This window comes from Cherax quadricarinatus, chromosome 16 (genome assembly GCF_038502225.1).
Source record: "Cherax quadricarinatus isolate ZL_2023a chromosome 16, ASM3850222v1, whole genome shotgun sequence".
NCBI classification, from domain to species: Eukaryota; Metazoa; Arthropoda; class Malacostraca; order Decapoda; family Parastacidae; genus Cherax; species Cherax quadricarinatus.
The window spans coordinates 26668543-26683782 of NC_091307.1; the positions used below are offsets into that span (position 1 = coordinate 26668543).

At 48.8% G+C, this 15240-nt stretch overlaps 1 protein-coding gene across 2 annotated transcripts in view; it reads left to right on the forward strand.

Annotated features, from left to right (window-relative positions):
• Positions 1-15240, forward strand: part of Ih (hyperpolarization activated cyclic nucleotide gated potassium channel Ih) — a 632623-nt gene that overhangs the window by 169197 nt on the left and 448186 nt on the right. The window contains exon 1 of one of the 2 annotated variants that reach the window (XM_070085522.1): positions 11461-12032. The exons of the other annotated variant lie outside the window; for it this stretch is intronic. Within the exon in view, the coding sequence (XP_069941623.1) occupies positions 11950-12032 (83 nt within the window). The 5' untranslated portion in view covers positions 11461-11949. Of the gene's footprint in view, positions 1-11460; positions 12033-15240 lie in introns of those variants that run through there. 2 annotated transcript variants of the gene reach the window in all.

Below are 15240 nucleotides of genomic sequence, written 5' to 3' on the forward strand. Positions count from 1 at the left end.
GGTGATGGTGATGATGGTGGTGGTGGTGGTGGAAGTGATGGTGGTGGTGGTGGGTGGGTGGTGGTGGTGGTGATGGTGGTGGTGATGGTGGTGATGGTGGTGATGGTGGTGGTGGTGATGGTGGTGATGGTGGTGTTGGTGGTGATGGTGGTGATGATGGTGGTGGTGGTGGAGGTGATGGTGGTGGTTGTATAGGTGGTGGTGATGGTGGTGGTGATGGTGGTGATGGTGGTGATGGTGGTGGTGGTGGTGGAGGTGATGGTGGTGGTGGTGGGTGGGTGGTGGTGGTGGTGATGGTGGTGGTGATGGTGGTGATGGTGATGATGGTGGTGGTGGTGGTGGAAGTGATGGTGGTGGTGGTGGGTGGGTGGTGGTGGTGGTGATGGTGGTGGTGATGGTGGTGATGGTGGTGATGGTGGTGGTGGTTGGGGTGATGGTGGTGGTGGTGCTGGTGATGGTGGGGGTGGTGGTGATGGTGGTGGTGATGGTAGTAGTGATGAGGGTGATAGTGTCTGTAGTAATGGTGGTGGTGGTAGTGATGAGGGTGATAGTGTCTGTAGTAATGGTGGTGGTGGTAGTGATGAGGGTGATAGTGTCTGTAGTAATGGTGGTGGTGGTAGTGATGAGGGTGATAGTGTCTGTAGTAATGGTGGTGGTGGTAGTGATGAGGGTGATAGTGTCTGTAGTAATGGTGGTGGTGGTAGTGATGAGGGTGATAATGTCTGTAGTAATGGTGGTGGTGGTAGTGATGAGGGTGATAGTGTCTGTAGTAATGGTGGTGGTGGTAGTGATGAGTGTGATAGTGTCTGTAGTAATGGTGGTGGTGGTAGTGATGAGGGTGATAGTGTCTGTAGTAATAGTGGTGGTGGTAGTGATGAGGGTGATAGTGTCTGTAGTAATGGTGGTGGTGGTAGTGATGAGGGTGATAGTGTCTGTAGTTATGGTGGTGGTAGTAGTGATGAGGGTGATAGTGTCTGTAGTAATGGTGGTGGTGGTAGTGATGAGGGTGATAGTGTCTGTAGTAATGGTGGTGGTGGTAGTGATGAGGGTGATAGTGTCTGTAGTAATGGTGGTGGTGGTAGTGATGAGGGTGATAGTGTCTGTAGTAATGGTGGTGGTGGTAGTGATGAGGGTGATAGTGTCTGTAGTAATGGTGGTGGTGGTAGTGATGAGGGTGATAGTGTCTGTAGTAATGGTGGTGGTGGTAGTGATGAGGGTGATAGTGTCTGTAGTAATGGTGGTGGTGGTAGTGATGAGGGTGATAGTGTCTGTAGTAATGGTGGTGGTGGTAGTGATGAGGGTGATAGTGTCTGTAGTAATGGTGGTGGTGGTAGTGATGAGGGTGATAGTGTCTGTAGTAATGGTGGTGGTGGTAGTGATGAGGGTGATAGTGTCTGTAGTAATGGTGGTGGTGGTAGTGATGAGGGTGATAGTGTCTGTAGTAATGGTGGTGGTGGTAGTGATGAGGGTGATAGTGTCTGTAGTAATGGTGGTGGTGGTAGTGATGAGGGTGATAGTGTCTGTAGTAATGGTGGTGGTAGTAGTGATGAGGGTGATAGTGTCTGTAGTAATGGTGGTGGTGGTAGTGATGAGGGTGATAGTGTCTGTAGTAATGGTGGTGGTGGTAGTGATGAGGGTGATAGTGTCTGTAGTAATGGTGGTGGTGGTAGTGATGAGGGTGATAGTGTCTGTAGTAATGGTGGTGGTGGTTGTGATGAGGGTGATAGTGTCTGTAGTAATGGTGGTGGTGGTAGTGATGAGGGTGATAGTGTCTGTAGTAATGGTGGTGGTGGTAGTGATGAGGGTGATAGTGTCTGTAGTAATGGTGGTGGTGGTAGTGATGAGGGTGATAGTGTCTGTAGTAATGGTGGTGGTGGTAGTGATGAGGGTGATAGTGTCTGTAGTAATGGTGGTGGTGGTAGTGATGAGGGTGATAGTGTCTGTAGTAATGGTGGTGGTGGTAGTGATGAGGGTGATAGTGTCTGTAGTAATGGTGGTGGTGGTTGTGATGAGGGTGATAGTGTCTGTAGTAATGGTGGTGGTGGTAGTGATGAGGGTGATAGTGTCTGTAGTAATGGTGGTGGTGGTAGTGATGAGGGTGATAGTGTCTGTAGTAATGGTGGTGGTGGTAGTGATGAGGGTGATAGTGTCTGTAGTAATGGTGGTGGTGGTAGTGATGAGGGTGATAGTGTCTGTAGTAATGGTGGTGGTGGTAGTGATGAGTGTTATTACAAAAACACAAATTGTTTTGTTTACACTAGGTGTTAGTAATATACGAGTTCGGGATACATAATACACGTTAAAATAAATGAATCTTTAATATAATATAAAAATCAGTCTTTGGTCTAGGAGGTATTTAAAATATATATACATGTTGCAATAATAAATTATTAGCATCTTAAAATAATAATATATATATCTATGCTAAAATAATAAATTAAGTAACATTTACAATAATAAATTAGTCAACTCTGTGTCTCACGACACCTTAATGACGCTCCGTGTCTCACACGACACTTATCCATGGTGTGTTGTGACGCTCCCTCTCAACTGTGTCACTAGACACCCTTTTCGCCGTGTCACACGACACTCCAGCTCTCCGTGTCACACGACACCCTTTTCTCTGCGTCATACACAATATCTCTACTGTGTCACTCTTGACACCCTTGTCTCTGCGTCGCACACTATCACCCACAGCGTCTTTCTTATCAAAGACCAGTCACATGACACTATTCAATGTACACTACAACCAGGCCATCTTCAGTGTCACACGACACCCTTTTCTTCTCAGTGTTCCACTACGGTCCTGTAGCTTATCTCACTGTTACACTCCATCATACTTCCGTAAGTGTCACACTACGTTCCCAGCCCAGTTCAGTGTCACACTCCAACCTTTTCTTCATGTAATGTCCCACTAAACAGCATCAGATGACTCCGGCCCACAATTGACCAGCGTAGGCGGTGAGTCCGCAGACATCACTGGTAGTCCTGTAAATACTCTCTAAGGCCGGTAGAAGTACACCGTAAGATGGTCTGGTGAGCACTGTCTACCGCCTTCAAGACCAGTTGACACACCGCAAGGTGGTCCGGTGCAGCACACACTATGTTGCAAGCTCACTGAATGCAGCCGTCAAATAACTGAGGCCAACAGACTCAGTGAGCTGCGGTGAGCGCTTCTTCTAAATTCAGTAGAAGCCAGTAGATGTGTACCGTGAGGTGTTTAGGTACGTACTGCTTCTAAGGCCAGTAGATGTGTACCATTAGGTGTTCAGGTACCTACTGCTTAGATACGTACCGTGAGGTGTTCAGGTACTTACTTCTTATAAAGCCAGTAGATGTGTACCATTAGGTGATCAGGTACCTACTGCTTAGATGCGTACCGTGAGGTGTTCAGGTACATACTGCTCTAAGGCCGGTAGATGTGTACCGTGAGGTGTTCAGGTACTTAATGCTCTAAGGCCGGCTCAGCAGTCCCCACAATGGGTTTGATGACGTACCCAGTGGTACTGCCGGCCGGCAGGTTAACTATTTAACCGCTAGTTTGGCAGGGCGCCGTAACAAGGGTGATAGTGTCTGTAGTAATGGTGGTAGTTTTAGTAGTGATAGTGGTAGAAATCTGTACGAAAATCTTTTATTCAGATAACAACTTTGATGATTCTGAAGACTCTGATGACTTTGCACAAGGTTCACACTCACTCTGTCTGGTACCAGACTACCACTCACTGAGCCTCCTACCATTCAGGGAGGGGTTTCTACCACTCAGGGAGCGATCCCTACCACTCAGGAAGGTTCCTACTACTCAGGGAGGCTCTTACCAATCAAAGAAGCTCCTGCCATTCAAAGAAGGCTCCTCTCCTCTCCTCACACCTTCCATCCATCAGCCTCAACTCATTTTAAAGAGAGATAACAAGGTTCTCTGTCTTAACGTGTCAAAATTCAGGTACAAGAGACTCTCTCAAGTCTCTTCGCAACCTAAGAGATGCCTCCAAAATCTCTTTTAATAACAAACCTAAAGAATTACACCAGCTGTTTTACTGTCAACAATAGCCAACAATAGACATAGGCTGTTGAGCAAGATATTTTTTTGCACAACGAGGCGTCGTACCAACAAAAGCTTGTACCGAAAACTTTCGTCAGAATATGACGCTTTACTGGCCCTTAAGATCTTTCCCGAAAGTAACAGAGACTCTTTGGTGATTGTGGACTACCAGTGTGTTTCTTGCCTGTCCTCTTTGATCCTTGTCAACGCGTTAAGATTTTTCTCAACGCGTTTAGATCCTTGTCAACGCGTTAAGATTTTTCTCAACGCGTTTAGATCATTGTCAACGCGTTAAGATTTTTCTCAACGCGTTTAGATCCTTGTCAACGCGTTAAGATTTTTCTCAACGCGTTTAGATCCTTGTCAACGCGTTAAGATTTTTCTCAACGCGTTTAGATCCTTGTCAACGCGTTAAGATTTTTCTCAACGCGTTTAGATCATTGTCAACGCGTTTAGTTCCCTGTATTCTCTTTTATCCCCCCTCTTGTATTACTCACCCTTCTTTTTATTGCCCTTCTTTCATAGTTCGTCTTTTATTACCCACTTTTACTCGCCTTCTTTTCGGCTATCTTCCTTCCAGCTGTTCTGACGTAAACACAACGATGAATGCCTGACGCTCCATATTTCTTCTCAGTAAGAAAGCTTTATATGATCTTATAATGAGAGAGACAGAGAGTGGGACTTGCAGGCTCTCAGCAGTGGATCACAGGACGACCATAAGGGAAATATAGATGACCAGCAGCAGAGAAACGCAGTTAACTAGCATGGTAACAGAAAACTAGCACAGGAGAAACTCAGACGGCCACTGTCTTAAAGAAACAGGGACAGAATCATATTGACATTTCTCGTAACACAGAAACACAAGGATGAAGGAGCACTGATTTAGGCCTACTGGTCCATGCTATGAGGATCCGTCTCACACCCACTCATATACCTATCCAAACTATGTTTGAAACTGTCCAAGATTCTCACTTCAATAACACTATTTGCAAGTTTGTTCCCTAACTAGTACCTAGCTATATCCTTTCTAAATCTAAATCTAAATCTGTTCAACTTGAACATATTGCCTCGATTTCCGTCTTTGTTGATAGTGAACACACTAATCATGTCCTCTCTAATTCTTCGCTCTCTAGAGAGTGTAAATTCAGGGCCTTTGGCCTATCATGGCAGGAAAGATTTCTGATACATATGACATCAACTTTGCTATCCTTCTCTGAGTGTTTTCCATCGTATTAGCGTCCGTTCTGTAATATGGAGAACAGAACTGTGCAGCATAATCTAAATGAGGCCTTACCTAGGATATTCAAAGTTGAAGCATAATCTGAGGGCCTATATTATTTATGATTGTCCAAATGAATGCCCCTTTATAAAACCATGCTGAGGTTCGTAGACAGAATTATATTTTTCAAAATGGCTTCGAATTTCGTCAGCAATTGTTGATTTCAGGGATTTTCCAATCCCACCTTAACTCTGATGCTACACTCTCACCTGTCACACACTTCCTAACTCCTCTATCATCTTAGACGTGCCTGACCCCGTGTGATCCCAGACTTACCTGACCCCCTGTGATCCCAGACTTACCTGACTCCGTGTAACCCGAGACTTTCCTGACCCCCGTGTGACCCGAGAAGCTTCCCCAAGCTACCACAATCTTATTATCTCACACACACACACACATACACACACACACACACACACACACACACACACACACACACACACACACACACACACACACACACACACACACACACACACACACACACACACACACACACACACACACACACGCAAGCTGTCACGGCCAGAATGATTCAATAACGTCTCCCTCCACACAGTTTGTGAAAGCTATCATTGACTGGTGCCTCCTAGCCTGCCTTCTCAACTCATCGACCCTAGACACTTTTACGTTGAAGGAAGAACGTCAACGTCCTCCTGTCCTGGTTCGTTATGCCAACGCGCGCTCACATAGCTAATATATCATTCAGCTGAAAATCGTTCCTCAAGACAAGGCCAATGTTAGAGATTTCCAGTTTTGTGGTCAATTTTGCTGAAAGCAGAAATATTTGAGGCAAATGTAAACAAAGCATTTGCAGAACAAGTCTTTATCGGTGGCAACGTTTCGCCCTGTATAGAGTTTTATCATGGTTTAATAAAGCTCTACTATTGAGTGAAACGTTGCCCCGATTAAAGCCGCTTTTTCATCATGCTTCTTTGCCTTCTTGATAAGGACTCATGGAATGTGTCGCACCTGCCTGACACATGTATCATCCCAGCATGATAATTATTCCAGTTATAGGGGATACCAGCTTTTACTTACCCATAATTCAAGATGAGTTCTGTGATGCACATGATTCTCTTTTACCATAACGAAAACTTTTTTTTAGTGCACCTCTTCTATCCTCTACAATGTTTGCCACTCTGTCATCCAGAGTGTCTGCCACTCTGTCATCCAGAGTGTCTGATACTCTGTCATCCAGAGTGTCTGCCACTCTGTCATCCAGAGTGTCTGCCACTATGTCATCCAGAGTGTCTGCCACTATGTCATCCAGAGTGTCTGCCACTATGTCATCCAGAGTGTCTGCCACTATGTCATCCAGAGTGTCTGCCACTATGTCATCCAGAGTGTCTGCCACTATGTCATCCAGAGTGTCTGCCACTATGTCATCCAGAGTGTCTGCCACTATGTCATCCAGAGTGTCTGCCACTATGTCATCCAGAGTGTCTGCCACTATGTCATCCAGAGTGTCTGCCACTATGTCATCCAGAGTGTCTGCCACTATGTCATCCAGAGTGTCTGCCACTCTGTCATCCAGAGTGTCTGCCACTATGTCATCCAGTGTCTGCCAGTATGTCATCCAGAGTGTCTGCCACTCTGTCATCCAGAGTGTCTTCCACTATGTCATCCAGAGTGTCTGCCACTATGTCATCCAGAGTGTCTGATACTCTGTCATCCAGAGTGTCTGCCACTATGTCATCCAGAGTGTCTTCCACTATGTCATCCAGAGTGTCTGCCACTATGTCATCCAGAGTGTCTGATACTCTGTCATCCAGAGTGTCTGCCACTCTGTCATCCAGAGTGTCTGCCACTCTGTCATCCAGAGTGTCTTCCACTATGTCATCCAGAGTGTCTGCCACTCTGTCATCCAGAGTGTCTTCCACTATGTCATCCAGAGTGTCTGCCACTATGTCATCCAGAGTGTCTGCCACTCTGTCATCCAGAGTGTCTTCCACTATGTCATCCAGAGTGTCTGCCACTATGTCATCCAGAGTGTCTGCCACTATGTCATCCAGAGTGTCTGCCACTATGTCATCCAGAGTGTCTGCCACTCTGTCATCCAGAGTGTCTTCCACTATGTCATCCAGAGTGTCTGCCACTCTGTCATCCAGAGTGTCTTCCACTATGTCATCCAGAGTGTCTGCCACTATGTCATCCAGAGTGTCTGCCACTATGTCATCCAGAGTGTCTGATACTCTGTCATCCAGAGTGTCTGCCACTCTGTCATCCAGAGTGTCTGCCACTCTGTCATCCAGAGTGCCTGCCACTATGTCATCCAGAGTGTCTGCCACTCTGTCATCCAGAGTGTCTTCCACTCTGTCATCCAGAGTGTCTGCCACTCTGTCATCCAGAGTGTCTGCCACTATGTCATCCAGAGTGGCTGCCACTCTGTCATCCAGAGTGTCTTCCACTCTGTCATCCAGAGTGTCTGCCACTCTATCATTTACAATGTCTGCCACTCTTATTATCCCTGGTGGCCCCAGTAAGGATGAGCACCATCATTCCAGTGAGTTACTATCATCCGTGAAGGTCTCTATCATCCGCTGAGATGATGTGTCATCCCCCTCTGTCACGTGAAGTCCATGTGAGCCTCAGTGAACACCTGTTGGGGCTCAGTAAACATCTGCTAGGGTCAGTAAACATCTCCTGGGGTCAGTAAACATCTTCTGGGGGTCAGCAACAACCTGTTGGGGCTCAGTACATATCTGTTGAGGTTAGTAAACATCTGCTAGGGTCAGTAAACATCTGCTAGGGTCAGTAAACATCTGCGGATCTGTAAACATCTGTTGGGACTCAATACACATCTGTTTGGGTCAGTAAACATCTGATGGGGTTATTTAACATCTGCTGGACCTCAGTAAATACCTGTTGGGGCTCAGTAAACATTTGCTGGGGGTCAGTAAACATCTTTTGGGGTCAGAAAACATCTGCTGTGATCAGTAAACATCTGTTGGGGTCAGTAAACATCAGCTGGGGCTCAGTGAACACCTGCTGGGGCTCCGAAGTCTTCGCAATGTACCAAAATTGCCAGGTTTGTCCCCTCCTGCCCTCGGTACCCTGGTACAACAACATGGCGAGTGTCGGGTACAATATACACACTCTCTGGCTATGGTATAACCAACACTGCAGTTGGTTGTTCAGATGGCCTTCTTTCCCGTCCCCTCTTAATGCACTGGAGGGTACAAAGTTGTTCCACTATCTATCCCCGTCACCTCGCCCCCTTCCCCTACTGATCCTGCCAAGTTTACTTAAATGTGAGGTTGGACAACCTGGGTACAGGTACACTGTTCATCCCGGCCCGAGGTGGTATACCTCGCCCTCACCAGCTGGCCCGCACCAGCTGGCCCGCACCAGCTGGCTCGCACCAGCTGGCCCGCACCAGCTGGCCCTCATCAGCTGGCCCTCATCAGCTGGCCCGCACCAGCTGGCCCTCACCAGCTGGCCCGCACCAGCTGGCCCTCACCAGCTGGCCCGCACCAGCTGGCCCGCACCAGCTGGCCCGCACCAGCTGGCCCTCATCAGCTGGCCCTCACCACCTGCTTCGTGTTAATTTGATGCCATTCATTGTTCTTGCTTTTACGGCATCATCAATGGACTCTGTTTATCTATTGTTTAATTGGTCTTTCTTTAACTACCATTCGTTCTTTACATTTTCCTCTTACCTATTCTTATTTTTTTATGAGTAAAAATTTCATAGGTTTTTGAGTTTTTTTTTTGTGCCTGTCTGTCTGTCTGTTTCTCTCTGTCTGTCTGTCTCTAACTCTCTTTTTCTCGCGTTTTATTTTCTATTTCCCTTTATTTCTTTATTTCTCTCCTCTTATCTTCCTATAATAATTATATTAACTTGTATCCAATAATATTTTTCAAAATAAAATCTTCATAAATTTAATCCACATTTTACATAATTCTGGAAAAATTTCTTTATTTTCTCTTTACTTAATTTTATTATCAGCCGCCTGAGTGCTGGGGTCCACCAGGGGTCCACCAGGGGTGCTGGGGTCCACCAGGGGTGCTGGGGTCCACCAGGAGTGCTGGGGTCCACCAGGGGTGCTGGGGTCCACCAGGGGTGCTGGGGTCCACCAGGGGTGCTGGGGTCCACCAGGGGTGCTGGGGTCCACCAGGGGTGCTGGGGTCCACCAGGAGTGCTGGGGTCCACCAGGGGTGCTGGGGTCCACCAGGGGTGCTGGGGTCCACCAGGGGTGCTGGGGTCCACCAGGGGTGCTGGGGTCCACCAGGGGTGCTGGTGTCCACCAGGGGTGCTGGGGTCCACCAGGGGTGCTGGGGTCCACCAGGGGTGCTGGGGTCCACCAGGGGTGCTGGGGTCCACCAGGAGTGCTGGGGTCCACCAGGGGTGCTGGGGTCCACCAGGGGTGCTGGGGTCCACCAGGGGTGCTGGGGTCCACCAGGGGTGCTGGTGTCCACCAGGAGTGCTGGGGTCCACCAGGGGTGCTGGGGTCCACCAGGGGTGCTGGGGTCCACCAGGAGTGCTGGGGTCCACCAGGAGTGCTGGGGTCCACCAGGGGTGCTGGTGTCCACCAGGAGTGCTGGGGTCCACCAGGAGTGCTGGGGTCCACCAGGAGTGCTGGGGTTCATCAAGACCAGGTTGGGAGAGTAAGCCAGCAGGTCTAGGGAGAGTAAGCCAACTGGTCTGGGGGAGTAAGCCAGCTGGTGTGGGGAGAGTATGTCAGCTGGTCTGGGGAGAGTAAGCTAGCTGGTCTGGGGAGACTAAGCCAGCTGGTCTGGGGAGAGTAAGTCAGCTAATCTGGTGAGAGTATGTCATCTGGTTTGGGGGAGAGTAAGCCAGCTGGTCTGGGGAGAGTAAGCCAGCTGGTCTGGGGAGAGTAAGTCAGCTAATCTGGGGAGAGTAAGCCAGCTGGTCTGGGGAGTGCAAGCTAGCTGATCTGGGGAGAGTAAGCCAGCTGATCTGGGGAGAGTAAGCCAGCTGGCGTGGGGAAAGTAAGCCAGCTGGTCTGTGGAGTGCAAGCTAGCTAGTCTGGGGAGAGTAAGCCAGCTGGTCTGGGGAGAGTAAGCCAGCTGGTCTGGGGAAAGTAAGCCACCTGGTCTGGGGAGAATAAGCCAGTTGGTCTGGGGAGAGTAAGCCAGCTGGTCTGGGGAGAGTAAGCCAGCTGGTCTGGGAAGAATAAGCCAGCTGGTCTGGGGAGAGTAAGCCAGCTGGTCTGGGGAGAATAAGCCAGCTGGTCTGGGGAGAGTAAGCCAGCTGGTCTGGGGAGAGTAAGCCAGCTGGTCTGTGGAGAGTAAGCCAGCTGGTCTGGGGAGAATAAGCCAGCTGGTCTGGGGAGAATAAGCCAGCTGGTCTGGGGAGAGGATCCTCAGAAAGCGGACGAGTTTCCTCAATATTTACGATTCCTGACAACACGTTCAGCACGCTATTTTTACCCCTCCTTCCCTTCCCTCCCTCCCTCTCTTCCCTCCCACCCTCCCTTCCCTCCCACCCTTCCCTCTCTCCCTTCCTTCCAATTCCCTCATCATTCCATCGTGTTTTTCCTTCCATTAATGATCATTTCCGCGTCATTCCACCACCTTAGCTAATAATAGGAGTGACGATAGGCACATTTGCTACTGTGAACTTGTAGTATAATATCACGCCGTGTGCAGGAGGTATATATCATGCCAGCGTCACGGTACTCCTGGTACCGTACGTAGCACACTCTACATCTCGGTACAATGCGCAGTTCCTCAATCATTTACCTTGATTGCTTAGCTCTGGAAGCAGTAATTACCCTAAGAGAATGGTTGTCGTTGAGCAGTTTGTGCCTTCGGCATTTCCCTGCATATCTCAGCATGCCTCAGCCTGTCTCCGCATGCCTTAGCCTGCCTCAGCAAGCCTCTCTAGCAGAGGTAGTGGGTTAAAACGCTCCATAACCCTGCCGGGATGCACAATTTGGGTCACAGAGAGGGTGGGTGCGGCTGGTCTGGTCGTTCCATGGGCGGGGGCTGTTGTACCGTGGGCGGCGGTGGTCGTACCGGGGGTGGGAGTGGTCATTGCTAGGGAGAGGGGGCTTGGGACCCCCGTGGGCGGATCTCAAGTCTCTCTGGGCGGGTACAAACTGTAATTATTGCCTTCTGTAACCATGACGCCCAAAAGATATTTCTTAGCACGTCTTTAAATATTACAGGTACAGGACTAAAGTTCTATAGAGGTGTTGGATACAGCAATATCCACACCACTCTGTAAAGGTGCTGGATAAAGAACTTTTTTGTATTTTCCTACAGTGTTACCCAAGTGACCTTTCTCTCTCTCTCCCTCCGAGCTGAAGTGACCTTGTGCCTGGCGTCGTGAATCACAACGAAATAAAAAATAAAAGTCACCTTTCCCCACGGTGACTTAAAGGTGAATATTACTTTACATAAGCAAGGTGTTCAACCTAGAAACACTATACAGCCGGAAGTGACCTTTATACTGGAGTGTTGAACTTCGTGGTGCAGTGAGCTAGTGGTACCTGTAACTCAGTCACACTCAGAGCTCCAGCGATGTTCTGAGTGTGTGTGAACACTCTACGAGCCCTCAGTCATGTTCTGAGAGCTCTTTTCCCACTCAATCCCGTTTGAGCATCCAGCCATGTTGTTAGAGCCCCTGACCGAGGTGTGTGTGTGAGCACAGTGAACACAGATGAACAGCAAGTGGAAGCGAGCACTGCGGAAGGTGAAGAAGAGAATGGTGTTCAGCAAATATGAGCAGGTTCTGCAACGAAGGTAAGTCTCTCTCTCTCTCTCTCTCTCTCTCTCTCTCTCTCTCTCTCTCTCTCTCTCTCTCTCTCTCTCTCTCTCTCTCTCTCTCTCTCACTCTCTCTCTCTCTCTCTCTCTCTCTCTCTTTCTATCTTTAAAATCATTTATTATTCTGCTAAGCGTGAGACGAGATCAAGAATGCGATAACAACACTAATTTATTTGTCGATTTTTAAAAAGAGCTTGCTAGTAATTATTTCTTAGTTCTCCTCGGTGTTCTCTAGTAGCTAGTGTCCTGCTGGCTAGTAGACAGCAGTGTTCTACTAGCTAGTAGACAGCAGTGTTCTACTAGCTAGTAGACAGCAGTGTTCTACTAGCTAGTAGACAGCAGTGTTCTACTAGCTAGTAGACAGCAGTGTTCTACTAGCTAGTAGACAGCAGTGTTCTACTAGCTAGTAGACAGCAGTGTTCTACTAGCTAGTAGATACTAACCACACACACACGTGTGTGTGTGTTTGTGTGTGTTTGGGTGACCTTCCTGCAGTACCACTGTTGTCGAGGTATCATACCTGGCTTCACCTGGTAGACAGCCAGAAGACAGCTGCCGTACCACAGCAACTACACTCTGCTGGTCCCATTCTCAAAAATGTTATTTGCAAACACTGGTAATGACTTGCTGCTACAACGTAATTACACAACATCCAAACATTAATGAAACTCAATCAATTGGCCAATTGAAATCACAGATTCATAGCTGACTCCAACTTTATCTGGTTCTATGTCTAGTTCACATTACTGAAGAGAAAATATTGAAGGCTCTTAGGTGAGTTGTGGTAGGTAACATCCCTCACCTTGTAAACACAGGAACGCTGGGTCCCTAGCTTGTAAACACAGGAACGCTGGGTCCCTAGCTTGTAAACACAGGAACGCTGGGTCCCTAGCTTGTAAACACAGGAACGCTGGGTCCTAGCTTGTAAACACAGGAACGCTGGGTCCCTAGCTTGTAAACACAGGAACGCTGGGTCCCTAGCTTGTAAACACAGGAACGCTGGGTCCTAGCTTGTAAACACAGGAACGCTGGGTCCCTAGCTTGTAAACACAGGAACGCTGGGTCCCTAGCTTGTAAACACAGGAACGCTGGGTCCCTAGCTTGTAAACACAGGAACGCTGGGTTCCTAGCTTGTAAACACAGGAACGCTGGGTTCCTAGCTTGTAAACACAGGAACGCTGGGTCCTAGCTTGTAAACACAGGAACGCTTGGTCCCTAGCTTGTAAACACAGGAACGCTGGGTCCTAGCTTGTAAACACAGGAACGCTGGGTCCCTAGCTTGTAAACACAGGAACGCTGGGTCCCTAGCTTGTAAACACAGGAACGCTGGGTCCCTAGCTTGTAAACACAGGAACGCTGGGTTCCTAGCTTGTAAACACAGGAACGCTGGGTCCCTAGCTTGTAAACACAGGAACGCTGGGTTCCTAGCTTGTAAACACAGGAACGCTGGGTTCCTAGCTTGTAAACACAGGAACGCTGGGTCCCTAGCTTGTAAACACAGGAACGCTGGGTCCCTAGCTTGTAAACACAGGAACGCTGGGTCCTAGCTTGTAAACACAGGAACGCTGGGTTCCTAGCTTGTAAACACAGGAACGCTGGGTCCCTAGCTTGTAAACACAGGAACGCTGGGTCCTAGCTTGTAAACACAGGAACGCTGGGTCCCTAACTTGTAAACACAGGAACGCTGGGTCCCTAGTTTGTAAACACAGGAACGCTGGGTCCCTAGCTTGTAAACACAGGAACGCTGGGTCCTAGCTTGTAAACACAGGAACGCTGGGTCCCTAGTTTGTAAACACAGGAACGCTGGGTCCCTAGCTTGTAAACACAGGAACGCTGGGTCCTAGCTTGTAAACACAGGAACGCTGGGTCCTAGCTTGTAAACACAGGAACGCTGGGTCCCTAGCTTGTAAACACATGAACGCTGGGTTCCTTGCTTGTAAACACAGGAAAGCTGGGTCCTAGCTTGTAAACACAGGAACGCTGGGTCCCTAGCTTGTAAACACAGGAACGCTGGGTCCCTAGCTTGTAAACATAGGAACGCTGGGTACCTAGCTTGTAAACACAGGAAAGCTGGGTCCTAGCTTGTAAACACAGGAACGCTGGGTCCCTAGCTTGTAAACACAGGAACGCTGGGTCCTAGCTTGTAAACAAACACAAACACAGGAACGCTGGGTCCTAGCTTGTAAACACAGGAACGCTGGGTCCCTAGCTTGTAAACACATGAACGCTGGGTTCCTTGCTTGTAAACACAGGAAAGCTGGGTCCTAGCTTGTAAACACAGGAACGCTGGGTCCCTAGCTTGTAAACACAGGAACGCTGGGTTCCTAGCTTGTATACACAGGAACGCTGGGTCCCTAGCTTGTAAAGACAGGAACGCTGGGTTCCTAGCTTGTAAACACAGGAACGCTGGGTCCCTAGCTTGTAAACACAGGAACGCTGGGTCATAGCTTGTAAACACAGGAATGCTGGGTCCCTAGCTTGTAAACACAGGAACGCTGGGTCCCTAGCTTGTAAACACAGGAACGCTGGGTCCCTAGCTTGTAAACATAGGAACGCTGGGTCCCTAGCTTGTAAACACAGGAACGCTGGGTCCCTAGCTTGTAAACACAGGAACGCTGGGCCCCTAGCTTGTAAACACAGGAACGCTAGGTCCTATCTTGTAAACACAGGAACGCTGGTCCCTTGCTTGTAAACACAGGAACGCTGGGTCCCTAGCTTGTAAATACAGAAGTCCTGGGTCCCCAGCTTGTAAACACAGGAGTCCTGGGTCCTCAGCTTGTAAACACAGGAGTCCTGGGTCTCCAGTTTGTAAACACAGAAGTCCTGGGTCCCCAGCTTGTAAACACAGGAGTCCTGGGTCCTCAGCTTGTAAACACAGAAGTCCTGGGCCCCCAGCTTGTAAACAAAGGATTCCTGGGTCCCCAGCATGTAAACACAGGAGTCCTGGGTCCCCAGCTTGTAAACACAGGAGTCCTGGGTCCCCAGCTTGTAAACAAAGGATTCCTGGGTCCCCAGCTTGTAAACACAGGAGTCCTGGGTCCCCAGCTTGTAAACACAGGAGTCCTGGGTCTCCAGCTTGGAAACACAGGAGTCCTGGGTCCCCAGCTTGTAAACACAGGAGTCCTGGGTCCCCAGCTTGTAAACACAGGAGTCCTGGGTCCCCAGCTTGTAAACACAGGAGTCCTG